Below are 15970 nucleotides of genomic sequence, written 5' to 3'. Positions count from 1 at the left end.
AATTGAGGATGTAGGGGAGGACTCCACAAGAGACAAATGCACCCCCTGTTCTGAGGATAACTCCACAAAACCTGTGTAGACACCAGCGCAAACTATTTAGCCAGCGGCTAGTCTGAAAGCTGCCCTTATTGCCGCTCTCGCAGACGGAAGACCTTTGGTTCGGAGACCGGAAGTTGAAGAAAAGGTGTCTAGGCAGTAGTCAGTTGACGTTTCTTCTCTTAGACTCCTGGGAGGTCTTTCTTCCTCTTCTTGGTGCTGGAGCTCTTTGTAGAGATACAGGCCTTCCCTTCCTGAGGCCACAGTGCCCTCCTGATTGAACAGGCAGGACACTGGCACCACTGCAAGGTTGGTTCAAGTGTGGGGAAAAGATCCAAGCTAAAAAGAAACACTGAATGTTGTCTGATAACAGAGAAAACAGGATGCCTTGACAACGATGGCACCCAGATCCGGCCAATGGAATAGCTGGTAAAGGATATTCCAAAGGCATAGGAAAAATGAACGAGAGCAAGAAAGGGTATCTAGGAAGGCAGGGAAGACAGGAACCGAGGCAGGACTCAGGAAACACAAGAAACATTCCAGAAAACTAGCGTCTTACCCCAAAGAGCAGCGATGAGGGTTGCAACGCGCCACGCACTGCGGAACGCTGGACTAGTAGAACTGGTGGCCGCCATCTTTGAAAAGACTAGACCGCTGATGGAACGTAGCTGTGTAAGCGTGATGGCATGATGGAACGTGTTCAGTTTCCATAGCCACCATAACGATTACGGCTGTAATGTGACAAGTAGACATTGCGTGGGTCGGGAAGTTGTTCAACACTGGGTGGACCAACATACCGGAGATGGAGTCCATAGCTCCTAGAAGTCTTCACAAGGAGGGGCAGTTGAAGTGTATGAGGGAGTGTGGCATGCATGGATGGAATGTTGAACGGCACTATCACTATGTGTTCCTTTCACTTTTTGGGGCACGAATGAGGATTTCGAGTCTGTGGATGTCAGTCACATTCTAGCTTGAACCTACAGGTGCCTCCACTAAATCGGCCAAACTAAATCCAGTTCCTGGCCATTTCAGAAACATATGGGCTCCTAAATTGGATAATAAGCAATTAGGGGGTTAATTAAGGGGAATTGCTTTGGATTGCTCGGTTCCGTCATTTAGTCCTTTCAATTGAAATAAATAAGTCTTGTTTCAGGCTGAAAAGTGCTAAGGGTGGGTCGGGGAGGGGTGCTAAGTCTTTTTTAGTAGGATGCAGAGGGTTGTCCCTGGAATAAGTCCCCATGGTAACAGTAACACACCTACCAAGCAGTCTCAAACAGAACACCAACATACTTGGCAGCTAAACTCTACACCCATTTAGACTTTCGCACCTCAAGTAGCAAAACTATCAAAAGGTTGGAGTCGAAGCTAGCCTGAAAAGAGAAGACCCGCAATCCGTCCTTCTCCTGCCACGCCCCGACCATCTGGAACTCAATCCCGGTAGAGGCTTGAAATGCCCTTACCATCCTCCAGGTCCACAAAACACTAACAACGTGGCTCTTTCAACAATGCCTGCCAGAGGAATAAACATCCCTCTCCCAACAGTACCGTGTTGCTGTACAATATGCCACGCCAAATTCTGCCACTATCCTGTTGTAAAGCACGCCGCTGATCTTGACCTAGGTTCACACTATAAGCCATAAAAATGAAAAATAAAGTTGGTGTAAGAAGGTCTGGTGCAAAGCGATGCCTTGTGATCTTCTGTCTCGCTGTGATCAGGTAGACGACCTGCAGTTGGGGGTGGCGCTGCAAGTTACTAGTTCTGAACTCTATCTCGTCAAGTCAGTGTCGCCACCAGTTATATGGGTTGCAGTGTGTGGTTGGTGCTTATATGGGTTGCTGTGTGCAGTTGGTGCTTATATGGGTTGCAGTGTGCGGTTGGTGCTTATATGGGTTGCAGTGTGCGGTTGGTGCTTATATGGGTTGCAGTGTGCGGTTGGTGCTTATATGGGTTGCTGTGTGCAGTTGGTGCTTATATGGGTTGCTGTGTGCAGTTGGTGCTTATATGGGTTGCATTGTGTGGCTGGTGCTTATATGGGTTGCAGTGTGCGGTTGGTGCTTATATGGGTTGCTGTGTGCAGTTGGTGCTTATATGGGTTGCAGTGTGCGGTTGGTGCTTATATGGGTTGCTGTGTGCAGTTGGTGCTTATATGGGTTGCTGTGTGCAGTTGGTGCTTATAAGGGTTGCTATGTGCAGTTGGTGCTTATATGGGTTGCAGTGTGCGGTTGGTGCTTATATGGGTTGTCTGAGCAGTTTGTGGGGCCAAGCCTCATCTTGGAAGGGTGGTGGCCCCAGTGGTATTTGGGGGCATGTTGAAAGCCTCTTTAGCAAAGGCCTGTCTTGTCATTCTTGAAGTCAGACAGGCTGGCAAGGTCTCCTAAATGTGGATTCAGGGCATTCCAGAGATGTTGCCAAATAGTTTGGTTGATGCTCCTCCATCGTTCTTACTGTTCCGGTTGTATTTGGGTGACTATGTTAACAGTGCCTGATCTCAATCTGCTACCAGGGGCTGTAAGGAGAGGGTGTCATATTTTGGATTCCATTCCTTGCTCCTGTGGTTGTAGAGCAGACCCTTTGGTGCCGTGGTTATGGTGGCAGACTTCTTTGCATGCCTTTGGCATAGTCTGGCATGTGAATGTTGCTTTCTCTGACGCTTCACGACCTGTTCACCTGCATTGCACACATTATAGAAGGCCAGTACTCGTGTTTTACATCTGCTGCTTGTTGGGAGTAGTACGAGGTACAAGGGCCCTTCACAACATCCCAGGGTTGTCCATAGGTGAGATCTTTTGTCTTTCCACCTTTTGTCCTGGGGGGGGGTGGATGTGCCCTACTCCCGAGACCACGAGAATAGGAGAGTATTCTTAATTGGGGTGCCAGACCCCATGATCTCAGTTTTGAGGACATAAATGGCTCTTCCTTAACCAGTGTGGAGGCTGGTGGTTGATGTAGACTGCACCCGGATGGCCGTACCCCACCTTCAAACTTTACTTCAAGCATCCAGGAAAGACAGCAAAGGTGAAATCGGAATTCTCGAAGGGCTTACCAACCATGACCGCGTTCGCAGCAGAGGCGCTGGAGGATCCCAGACTACTTCCTTAAGAATTTGCACTGTGAGTCTACTGGGGCTCAATTTACGATCCCCGCCTACCGGTATTTAAACCTTGTAACAAGCTTAGATTTGCATAATTGCCTTTGGCTCTGCTCAGCTGCCATGTTACATTGGATCATTGCCCACTTCAAGCAAGCTCCTTGGAGACCAGGCCCAGTAACGCGCTGCCGGATTGTCTTCACGCAGCTGAACCGGTGCTAAGAGACAAGGTCTGCAAGTCTGGTTCACAATCAATCCAACAAATCGGCTTAATGACTCCGAAATCCTATTCAGAGCCGGCAAGACCCCATCCTGGTATTCCCGGACTATAAAATAATAGCAAATCTTGGTACAGCCAAGACGCCAAATTCATTTTTTATTTAATTGTATTGGTCAGAGTGACATTTCTGGGAAATGTCTCACATGTAACAAAGGGGCATTACTAGTATGCAGTGCAATATTATTGGAAAGCGTCGTAGCCACTGGCAACGGTGGAATCGGGCAAGACTTTCCCTTGCTCGGTCTTTTGAATGGAAATGAAGAGTAAGGCAGCCGATGCCAATAAAAAGAAATTAGGGAGTAGTAGAAATAAACAAGAAAACTGCTTCTGTTCCTCTGCTATGTATCGCTGACCTACGATTACACGTTCACCAGAACCAAATGGCGGCTGTTAAGAAAGCTATGTTACCAGCGACGCAGGATGAGAATTTCAAATAAAATGTCATTTCACACACCATCTGGTAAACCCAGTATTTATTAAGATTATTTGAACACATTATTTCACCTTATTCTGCTAATTCGGTGGGAACCCATTGTAGGTTAGAAGGCGACAGGAAGTTGCTGGTCAGTCGGCTTGAGCGGAAGCCTTTTGGACTACAGAATCCCTTCCTTTTGTCAGTTCAGTGGTCAGAGATTGGGCTGTAAACTAGCACAGAGGCCTACTGCTATGGTTTTAGCCTGCTGACAGTCCAAGCTTTGGTAGTGAGTACCTCGTAGATGGCCGTGCCTTCTTGCTGAACTTTTGCAAGCAGTACGCTGCCCATGAGTGTACCATTGCTTTGGGAAGGGGGTTGTGCAAGAGTTTGTTATAGTGCCTCTTCTGCACTCATGGATTCCCTTAAGTTGACACACATTTTTGTATTTATTGTTAATATTTATACCACACACACTATCAACCAAAGCCTAATTCTAAGCAAGCGTAGATTGGATCCATGGACACCGTCCTACTGGCAAGAATCACCATCAGAGATTGGATCCATGGAAGCCTTCCTACTGGTGAGAAACACAGGCGGAGATTGGATCCATGGACAGCATCCTACTTGCGAGAATCACCATCAGAGATTGGATCCATGGAAGCCTTCCTACTGGTGAGAAACACAGGTGGAGATTGGATCCATGGACAGCGTCCTACTTGCGAGAATCACCATCAGAGAATGGATCCATGGAAGCATTTTTACTGGTATTGCATTGTATCATTTTTATAACATCGTTCACCATTGGTATTTATTGTCCCAACACTTTGTGGGTTGAATGCCCTCGGGAACAGAAGTCCAGGTATGGGAACATTCGAGAAGTGCTAGTATTTGTGTGTGCATAACAGACAGTATGAACCTATGAAGGGGCGGCCAAGTTCCTGCTAGCCACCCATGTCGAGCCGGCATGTGGATGGGTGGTGAGAGGCAGTCCAAAGTGGGTATGCGAGAGCAGGATAGTTATTATGTGTGTATCCATATATCACGTTTTTGTTGTGAACAATAGCTGCATTGTTATGGCAGAGGTGTTGTGTGAAGTGTTTTTGAGTGGTGTATGATGGCAGATGTGTGCGGGTCTGCGGCTGTGCCTTAACCAGTGCCCCAGTGCTCTAGCTACATTCAACAGTCACCTAGAATATTTGCACCAGCTACATTCAACCCCCTCCACTGGATAGATTGTATATTCTTCAAAATACATCTAAGTGCAACACAATGCCTGCTCCCAAAATACATCTAAGTGCAACACATTGCCCCCCCCATATACATCTAAGTGCAACACACACATATCCCTCCAAAGAGCACCAACCAGCAAATGAAAAGGATAGGACATCAAAGTAAAACACACACAGATCCTCCAAAGAGCACCAAGCAAGCACTAGAACTCGTTAACAAGTGGTTGTTGTGCAGGATGGCTGCAGATCACAATCAGGAGAGGCAGAGGGAAGTAGTCGGAGAAGGTTGGCCAGGACATAAGGAAATCCACAATTGACTGCCTTAGCCAAACTGCTAAGGGGCTCGGGGAGTAGACGGGGGGACGGACAAAAGCCAGAAATAAACAAAGGACTACTACACAAAGACAGTGAACTCTAGCTGCAGGCCAGCTCAGAAGTCAAAGTAAAAACACACACAGATTCCTCCAAAAAGCACCAAGCAAGCCCTAGAACTCCTTACCAAGTGGTTGTTGTGCAGGATGGCTACAGATGATGAGAATGGCCTTTAGAGATTGGATCCAGGGAAGCCTTCCTGCTGGGGAGAATGGCCATTGGAGAGTGGATCCATGGAAGCCTTCATGCTGGTGAAAATGACCATTGGATATTAGATCCATGGAAGCCTTCCTGCTTGAAAGAATGGCAATTGGAGATTGGGTCCATAGAAGCCTTCCTGCTGGAAAGAATGGCCATTGGAGATTGGATCCATGGAAGCCTTCCTGCTGGTGAGAATGGCCATTGGAGATTGGATCCATAGAACCCATCCTGTTGGAGAGAATGGTCAGTGGGGATTGGATCCATGGAGGTCATCCTGCTGGTGAGAATGGCCATTGGAGATTGGATGCATGGAAGCCTTCCTGCTGGGGAGAATGGCCATTGGAGATTGGATCCATGGAAGCCTTCCTGCTGGTGAGAATGGCCATTGGAGATTGGATCCATAGAACCCATCTTGTTGGAGAGAATGGTCAGTGGGGATTGGATCCATGGAGTTCATCCTGCTGGTGAGAATGGCCATTGGAGATTGGATCCATGGAAGCCTTCCTGCTGGTGAGAATGGCCATTGGAGATTGGATCCATGGAAGCCTTCCTGCTGGTGAGAATGGTCATTGGAGATTGGATCCATAGAACCCACCCTGTTGGTGAGAATGGCCATTGGAGATTGGATCCATAGAACCCATCCTGTTGGAGAGAATGGCCATTGGAGATTGGATCCATGGAAGCCTTCCTGCTGGTGAGAAGGCCATTGGGGACTGGATCCATGGAAGCCTTCCTGCTACCCTCAGCCGCTTCCTCCTCCTCACTCATACCTGACTGTCTATCTGCTATTCAATCATGGTGTGCTGTAAACAACCTCTGCCTCAACGCCAGTAAAACTGATATTGTTCGCATTGGAACCCCTGCTCCCGCTTTCTCACTTTAACTCTGTCTGGCCTCTCTTGGCTCCGCGCACACCCCCACCTGCGAGGCCAAAAACATTGGGGTCATCTTCGACTCCACTCTCTCCTTCTCCTCTCACATTTCTGACATCTCAAAAAAGTCTATCAACTACACCTCCTCAGAGGTAGTCTGCCTTTTTCCACTTTCCCCCAGGGTCTCACCCTCTCCGGAGCCCTGGTTCTCTCTAGGTTGGACTACTGCAATAGCCTCGTCCTCAACCTCCCTGCTTCTTCCCTGCGCCCTCTGTAACCTATCCAGAACAGAACCACAAGAGTTATCCGTCGGCCTCAAGCCCAGGGACCGCATCTCTCCAGTGCTGAAATCCCTTCACTGGCTCCCCGTGGCTGCATGGATCAAATTCAAGACCCTCTAGATTGTCCACAAGGCTTTCTGGGGCCTGAGACCTATTTACCTGCAACGTTGCCTACCTAAATACTGTCCCTCTCGAGCCCTCCGCTCATCTATCTCCAACCTTCTGCGAGTGAGCCAGTTCTACAAGCAGAGATTTGGAGGGAGATCCTTATCCTCAGTAGGTCCCTGCCTCTGGAATAGCCTCCCTCCCACCCGCCATCTTGTGCAACATCCCCTTAAATTCCAGAAATTCCTCAAGACCTTCCTCTTCTCCTCCTCCTTCTCTCTCCCCCTACCCTGCTAACCTAGCGCTCTGCTCTATCCACCTCTCCCTCCTCTTCCATGCTACTTGCTGACTGGCTGCCCGGTGTACCCCAGAGTCTCTCAGGTCAATGGCACCCCTGCCAGTCCTCTCTGCACTTTCCTCGGGGCCCTGCACCCCATGCCCCTCACTGCACTTGTAAATAAATCCAAGAGAGCTTCTCTCTCTGCACTTACCCCATTATTTTCCGACTGGGTGCACCTTAAGTCCCGTCCCTCTCTCGCCCATCTTGCACTTTCACGATCTGTATGCATCTCTGCCTGACGATCGTTTGTGTTCTCCCTGGTCTTCATCCCTTAATGTGCACTTGAAAAAACTTGCAGAATCGCCATCAGGCCTATTTGCTGTATCTCAGCTGTTAAATGTATCGTGCTCACCTACCCTGCCTGTGCAGATCGTTATCGTCTCAGAACTTCAAGGGCTCTGAGCGACAATTTTCTTTCCCTGTGTTCCCACCCTCCTTGAGCGCTTTAAAACACTGCCTGTGTATAGGCGCTTTATAAATAAACATTACATTTAACATCTGGTGAGAATGGCCATTGGAGACTGGAACCATGGAGGCCTTCCTGCTGGTGAGAATGGCCATTGGAGACTGGATCCATGGAAGCCTTCCTGCTGGTGAGAATGGCCATTGGAGACTGGATCCATGGAAGCCTTCCTGCTAGAGAGAATGACCAGCAGAGAAGGAGTACATAGAAGCCTTCATACTGAAGGGAATGGCGCTGGAGATTGGATCCATGAAGCCTTCCTGCTGGTGAGAATTATTGTGAGAGATTATGGCGCCATGAATGGCCGCCTTCCTCCTAGTAAAAAGGATTATCCAAGAGTATGGCTCCCTGCATAGACACCCGTCTATGATCATTGGAGATTATAGTTCCAAACGTGGATGCCTTCCTCTAATAGAAGGGTTTGGCCCCTCATAGTAATCCAGAATTGGTCAAACTTGATCTTAACGATCCTACCAGCTTAATAGTCATACTGGTTTTTCATTTACCTCTACACTAAGCTCACTTTCTCCTCATTCTTTCTTTCCCGCTCCTCTGCCTCCCAACCTCTGCACTACTCTTTCCCTGTAGAGCTTTGCATTAGTTTCAAATTGCTATTTGGCTCCCTTCAGGTACTTTTTGCCTTGCCTTATGCATTTTGCCTCGGCTCCTTTCCCTATGCTAACTCCTTCACTGTCTTCCGTACCACCCTGCTCTTCTTCCCCCTACAGATCTCTGAAATGCCCTCTAGGCAGTGTTAAGCTCTCCATAGGCAACCTAGCACGTATGCTTTCTCCAATTGGTCCTTTCCCAGTCATTTCATCCAGATGCTTCCTGCAGTCACACGTTTGTGTGTAGCTAATTTGGTCAGACCTATGCTTCCTCCATGTTCTGTGAAAATGATGGCCTCCAGGTAGAGAGGTGTTGAAGGTGGCCAGATCACAGGACTCTGGCTCCATCTTTCAATGTGATACTACAAGAGGGAGCTTTCCCCACTCAGTCTGACCTCAGCTAGCTGTGGCCTATCAGGTTCCTAGTGGCCTCCAGGAATATGCTGTCCGACCAGTAGAAAATACCTATTTTAAGTATGTCCTATTCTCATACTGACGCACAATCTTATTTCCGTCAGATGTACATTCTGCAGGATGACCCCCACCCAGAGGGGATGTTTTTAGCTATGAAAACAGTCCAAATAACACCATCTCTGCCTTACTCAAGTCTCCAGACTGATAAGGCGATACCCCATTCAGAGCTCACAATTTGCCCTCACCCCTAAGCTAGCCATTGGCAAGTGATAATTGACTCCTGGCGAGTCGGAAATAGTGTGCTGTGTGCACGTAGAGAACTGAGGGGTGAGTGGATGTTTATGCCTGGCTAGTAACTTGCAACCTGACATTTTTACCAATGTGGCATTTCCACATATTCTTCCAATACAGTACATCATTTCATATTATTATATATGCCATTGAACTTATTTTCTTGTATTATTTTGTGGGCCACTTGATTCTTCTATGGCCAAGGAAACATTGTTCCTTTTTTGTGTGTTTTGTTTGTTTATTAAAAAAAAACCTTTACAAAATAAGTTAACAAAGAGAAAAACAAATCAAATAAATGGAAAAATAAAAAGGGCAATCGAATACAGAGGCGTACAATATTAAATAGCATATCAATTTCATGACTTACTATCACTGACATAAATCTAAACAATTCATAACAATTAGATGTTCCTATAAATCATCCCTATCACTTAAAATGTCTTTTATACACTGTTTCACATTGTAGAAGCTAATCTGCCTCAATATATGAATTAAAAGGGAATGCATGTTTCGAAGGCTTCTACTTCATCAGGCTACGGCTTATAATTCCTGATTTCTCATCACCATCACATACACAGGGGTCTCTTTCTGACAAAAATGTGATTGTCTAACTTTACATTCACTAAAACCTTTGTTGCAAAATGAGATTCTCTCTTCTGTATCCTAGCTACTCACACTAGGTCAGGGGTCTGCAACCTGGAGCTCTCCAGATGTTTTGGACTGTGAGTCCCATGATCCCATTCCATTGGCTAGGCTGACTAGGGCTGACAGGAGTTGCAGTCCAGATCCCTGCTCTCAGTGTTTGGTGTGCAAATATCTCCTCCATTGCCAACAACAGCACTGCGAAACCAATATCGATATAGCAACACTATCCCCAAAGCAAAATATCCCAATTAGGCATGTTGTTAATCACACCGTTTGCCACATATTCTAGGGCTGGATTACTTTAGTGCTGAAATTACCATCTCTCGGGAGTCCACGTTATCCCTTTGCCCCCAGAGGCATTAGACGCCTCTGAACGGATGTCCCAAATTTGCACCCTACTTATTCTCAACCATTCACATTGTGTCTCCTTGTGGACTCGCTGATTGGATAGCCCCAAAATGAAGCTGAGAAATGATTGGGAGGCAACGCAGTCATAAAGTACGTATGACTCGAGCATCTGCCGCGCCACCAGGCTTGGGCTCGCGCCATGCGCTTCAAGATACCTCCAGCATCTGCCACTTGCCTGCACCGCCAGTTTCCACACTGTTTGCTCCCTGTCATGACCAACAGGGCATAGCCAACAGCTGTGCTACGTGCCTGGATGCAGAGCCCCCAGATGACCGAGAGCATAGCGTATGCATCGGCCTCCAGCCAATGTCTATCGCTGCAGCTCTGTCTCGTCCACGTGCAACCTTCCATAAACCTCCATCACCCAGACCAAATTCCACTCCTGCTCCGCCTGCAAATCTAGAAAGCAGAACATGTCACCACAAGAAAGGGATGGACCCCTGGATGGCGCTTTGCAGTTTGTCAGCGCCATCTTGGCTTCATCCATATCTTCTGTTCCTTGTAAAATGCCTTTGTTTATTGTAACAACAAATTCGGGTCTGATGTTGGAAACCTTAAGATGAAACATGGGTTTGCCTACGGAAGTGCTTTTCTTGCTACCTGAAACTGTAAACTTGTGGGGTAGAGCTTTTCCACATATGGGCTTCAGCGTGTGCAGACAATCTAAAAACAGCTGCAAACAAATCTATTGGATTCTTTTAGACTTTCTGCATAAATATGCTCGTATTCGACCCATTCACCACCTGATTGCCAACTACAAGATGGCGACCTAGCAGGGAGGAGATGTGGTCTAGTGCCAAAGATGCTGACTGAAGATCCCACGGCCCCTGGATACAAGCATAACAACCTCGCCTTCATCGTGCATTGGATGATCAGAGGCACGTGACTTCCTGTCCACGTGATTGAGTTCCCTTTTCTGTCAAAATTAGGAGTGTTATTTTTCAGGTTATGTCTTCCCTATTAGTGGAAATTATAGAAAGACATACCAGCATTAAATATTACTCTGGGGGATATTGTTCACATTTATAACCCAGGAGGTACATTTTGCTATTTGACTATCTTTTGATTATTGATTTTCTTGTTAATTGTTGTCTATTCCCTTTATACCTATGAAATATAGTCTATGTTAAACATGTTTTGGCAGACAGCAAAACCTCTGTGAGAGAGTTGTGTGTGACTTTAAGCGATCTTTGAGTGAGTGACACCATGAGGAGCGTCGTCTAGTGACTGCCCGCCATTTTGATTTGTTTTATGTTCTCACTCCACAGCGCCAAGCCAAATACTCAGAGAACAAGCTGAAGTCTATCAAGGCTAGAAACGAGTATCTCCTTACCCTGGAAGCAAGCAACGCCTCAGTCTTCAAGTATTACATTCACGACCTTTCGGATCTGATCGATGTGAGTAGTTGGCTATTACTTTAAGCTCTTGGGCCTTCAAGTCACTGTGTGCCTTGGGTCTTCCAGCCACAGGGCCTCATCACAGGTTTGCCAGTAGCCCTTAAATGCAGCAGTAAGAGGGTTACTGCCGCATTTACTGCTCCACCCAAACTCTAGCCTGATGAGTTTAACCCCAGCTCACAGCTGTAAACTCGCCAGGAAAAAGTCAATTTTCAGTGCAATTACTGCCAGCGGTATTACCGCGCAGTAATTGCACCACAAATTCCCTATTGGGTCCAATGGAGTGTAAAGTTTAGCACCCAACCCGTGATCGATGGGTGGGCACTAACGTAAATAAAGTTGGGCGGTATCCCATTACGGATACCGCCAAAATCGTGATGAGGCTCACAGTGTGGCTGTCTGTCTACTCTTAAAGTATAATAGCATTGCTTTATTTCTTTCCTTTTTTTGCATGGCCTTTAAGAGTTTAATCCCATTTCTCTATTCTGCTCATTCAAGAAAAAGCGGAAAGAGTTATTATTCGCTACCTGGTTTCCCGCCTTTAAGTTGCCAGTTGAAAATGAGAAATGTATACTTTTACACATTAATGCAATGGAAACCCCACTGAAGGGGAGTTTAGAAAACATATGCTTTTTATTTTGTAAGTGATTTACACACAGGAATGTATATTGTCATTTCAATTGAGTTTTCTAGAACGCTGTTAGTCCATTGAGTTTTGGGAGGTAGATATTTTCAAAAAAGGGGAAGTAGGACGATTTATATAGGTAGGGATGTTCTGATTTAATTTGATTTTTAACAAATGAAAACCTTATTCTGCACCCTCATGCATTTTTTAATCTATGGTGCATGTGCGCTCCGGGTAAATACAATGTATACACGCTGATGTGTGTGTGTGTGTTACAAAAGTCCACATTCATGTAGAAGTAGCGTAGAAAAGTGATGTGACCATTGCATTGATTGTTCGTCATAAACGTCCCTATCGACGTTGGAATTTCATAGATATATAATCCTCTACATCCTCCCCTAGATTTTGATCTAATCTTGATTGCCATTCTCTCCATCGTGTGTTCTGGGTACCTCACTTCCCCATTCTGTGCTTCTTGACACCCACTTTCAGAGGCCTGTACTGCAGAGTGTTGAACGGCAGGTGATGGATTGGCCATTCTTACCTGCCAGCTCTGCCGTGTCTTCCAGAGAAAGTAGCCAGTGTAAAGACCCATTTTGTCTCTGATCCAACAATTGGGATGGAGTTCTTTGAATGGGCCGCCCCTTGTCATACAACTTTGCCAGGTCCGGGCCACAGAATCCAGGTTTTGTCTACACGGAAGACTCGTACATCTCAAGGAGGCTGCTAATTAAAGCTAGTTTTGTCCTCATCATTTTTGCCTAGCCACATCCCTTAATATTGAGCTCTTCTCTAGATGCCGTCATGCTGAGTAGCTCCCTCTGGTGGCATTATGCAAAGAGGGTATTTTAGGCTTTATTCACAACTCTCCTGCAATCACAGTCATCGTCTAAAGGACATGACCGAGTAGTGCGGGAAATTAAGAAAAAGCCACTCTCCACATTCTTTCTTTACAAGCAAATAGGCTTTGATCAGGGAGCTTTGCCAACCCCCTACCTACAACAACCCCCTAAATTCCACATCCTCCCTACCTACCACAATACCCATACTAACCACTACCCGCCCCCACCTATACACAGAAACACTACTCTTTATAAATTGCAAACATGAGCACTGTCAAGGCTGGACTCGAACAGGGCAGTATTGCCCATGTGTTGAAACTTCAACATCAGCTCTCAAGCTCAGGCCCAGGCCAACCCTAGGATAGCAATAGCAAGCCCATGCATCTTTCATCACTGGCACATGGCATCACCACCACCTCCAAAGCACAGGCCCAGGCCAGCCCTAGGATAGCAATAGCAAGCCCATGCATCCTTCATCACAGGCACATGGCATCACCACCACCACGTCCAAAGCACAGGCACAGGCCAACCCTAGGATAACCCTAGCAGTCCATGCGCCCTCCCTCACAGGCGCATAGCATCACCACCACCACCACCACCTCCAAAGCACAGGCCCAGGCCAACCCTAGGATAGCAATAGCAAGCCCATGCATCCTTCATCAGAGGCACATGGCATCACCACCACCACCACCTCCAAAGCACAGGCCCAGGCCAACCCTAGGATAGCAATAGCAAGCCCATGCATCCTTCATCACAGGCACATGGCATCACCACCACCACCACCTCCAAAGCACAGGCACAAGCCAACCCTAGGATAGCAATAGCAAGCCCATGCATCCTTCATCACAGGCACATGGCATCACCACCACCACCACCTCCAAAGCACAGGTCCAGGCCAACCCTAGGATAACCCTAGCAGTCCATGCGTCCTCCATCACAGGCGCAAAGCATCACCACCACCTCCACCTCCAAAGCACAGGCCCAGGCCAACCCTAGGATAACAATAGCAAGCCCATGCATCCTTCATCACAGGCACATGGCATCACCACCACCACCACCTCCAAAGCACAGGCCAACCCTAGGATAACCCTAGCAGTCCATGCGTCCTCCATCACAGGCGCATAGCATCACCACCACCACCACCTCCAAAGCACAGGCCCAGGCCAACCCTAGGATAACCCTAGCAGTCCATGCGTCCTCCATCACAGGCGCATAGCATCACCACCACCACCACCACCTCCAAAGCACAGGCCCAGGCCAACCCTAGGATAACAATAGCAAGCCCATGCATCCTTCATCACAGGCACATGGCATCACCACCACCACCACCTCCAAAGCACAGGCCCATGCCAACCCTAGGATAACCCTAGCAGTCCATGCGTCCTCCATCAAAGGCGCATAGCATCACCACCACCACCACCTCCAAAGCACAGGCCCAGGCCAACCCTAGGATAACAATAGCAAGCCCATGCATCCCTCATCACAGGCACATGGCATCACCACCACCACCTCCAAAGCACAGGCCCAGGCCAGCCCTAGGATAGCCATAGCAAGCCCATGCATCCTTCATCACAGGCACATGGCATCACCACCACCACCACCTCCAAAGCACAGGCCCAGGCCAGCCCTAGGATAGCAATAGCAAGCCCATGCATACTTCATCACAGGCACATGGCATCACCACCACCACCACCACCTCCAAAGCACAGGCCCAGGCCAACCCTAGGATAACCCTAGCAGTCCATGCGTCCTCCATCACAGGCGCATAGCATCACCACCACCACCACCTCCAAAGCACAGGCCCAGGCCAACCCTAGGATAACAATAGCAAGCCCATGCATCCTTCATCACAGGCACATGGCATCACCACCACCACCTCCAAAGCACAGGCCCAGGCCAACCCTAGGATAACCCTAGCAGTCCATGCGTCCTCCATCACAGGCGCATAGCATCATCACCACCACCACCACCTCCAAAGCACAGGCCGAGGCCAACCCTAGGATAACCCTAGCAGTTCATGCGTCCTCCATCACAGGCGCATAGCATCACCACCACCACCACCTCCAAAGCACAGGCCCAGGCCAACCCTAGGATAACAATAGCAAGCCCATGCATCCTCCATCACAGGCACATGGCATCACCACCACCACCACCACCTCCAAAGCACAGGCCCAGGCCAACCCTAGGATAGCAATAGCAAGCCCATCATCCTTCATCACAGGCACATGGCATCACCACCACCACCACCTCCAAAGCACAGGCCCAGGCCAACCCTAGGATACCAATAGCAAGCCCATGCATCCTTCATCACAGGCACATGGCATCACCACCACCACCACCACCTCCAAAGCACAGGCACAGGCCAACCCTAGGATAGCAATAGCAAGCCCATGCATCCTTCATCACAGGCACATGGCATCACCACCACCACCACCTCCAAAGCACAGGCCCAGGCCAACCCTAGGATAACCCTAGCAGTCCATGGGTCCTCCATCACAGGCGCATAGCATCACCACCACCACCACCACCACCTCCAAAGCACAGGCCCAGGCCAACCCTAGGATAACAATAGCAAGCCCATGCATCCTCCATCACAGGCACATGGCATCACCACCACCACCACCTCCAAAGCACAGGCCCAGGCCAACCCTAGGATAGCAATAGCAAGCCCATGCATCCTTCATCACAGGCACATGGCATCACCACCACCTCCAAAGCACAGACACAGGCCAACCCTAGGATAGCAATAGCAAGCCCATGCATCCTTCATCACAGGCACATGGCATCACCACCACCACCACCTCCAAAGCACAGGCACAGGCCAACCCTAGGATAACCCTAGCAGTCCATGCGTCCTCCATCACAGGCGCATAGCATCACCACCACCACCACCTCCAAAGCACAGGCCCAGGCCAGCCCTAGGATAGCAATAGCAAGCCCATGCATCCTCCATCACAGGCACATGACATCATCACCCAGGACTTACTTTCAACACCTTCTGCAGCACCCGCCAAGCTGGGATAGGGATACTGGAACACCCCCAAACTACCACTGGCC

The 15970-nt window shown here is 48.3% G+C and overlaps 1 protein-coding gene across 3 annotated transcripts in view; it reads left to right on the top strand.

Moving 5' to 3' along the window:
* The window catches only part of SRGAP1 (SLIT-ROBO Rho GTPase activating protein 1), a 640444-nt gene that overhangs the window by 436599 nt on the left and 187875 nt on the right, over positions 1–15970 (top strand). For all 3 annotated transcript variants that reach the window (XR_011281914.1, XM_069629793.1, XM_069629794.1), the window contains one exon: positions 11318–11446. Coding sequence is in view for 2 of the 3 variants with exons in the window: in XM_069629793.1 (XP_069485894.1) it covers positions 11318–11446 (129 nt within the window). In the remaining variant the exon portion in view is untranslated. The remainder of the gene's footprint in view (positions 1–11317; positions 11447–15970) is intronic.

The sequence above is a fragment of the Ambystoma mexicanum genome, chromosome 12, assembly GCF_040938575.1.
Source record: "Ambystoma mexicanum isolate Mex_15411 chromosome 12, UKY_AmexF1_1, whole genome shotgun sequence".
Classification (NCBI taxonomy): Eukaryota; Metazoa; Chordata; class Amphibia; order Caudata; family Ambystomatidae; genus Ambystoma; species Ambystoma mexicanum.
Note: the sequence above shows the minus strand (reverse complement) of the source record. Positions and strands in the feature narration are given on the sequence as shown.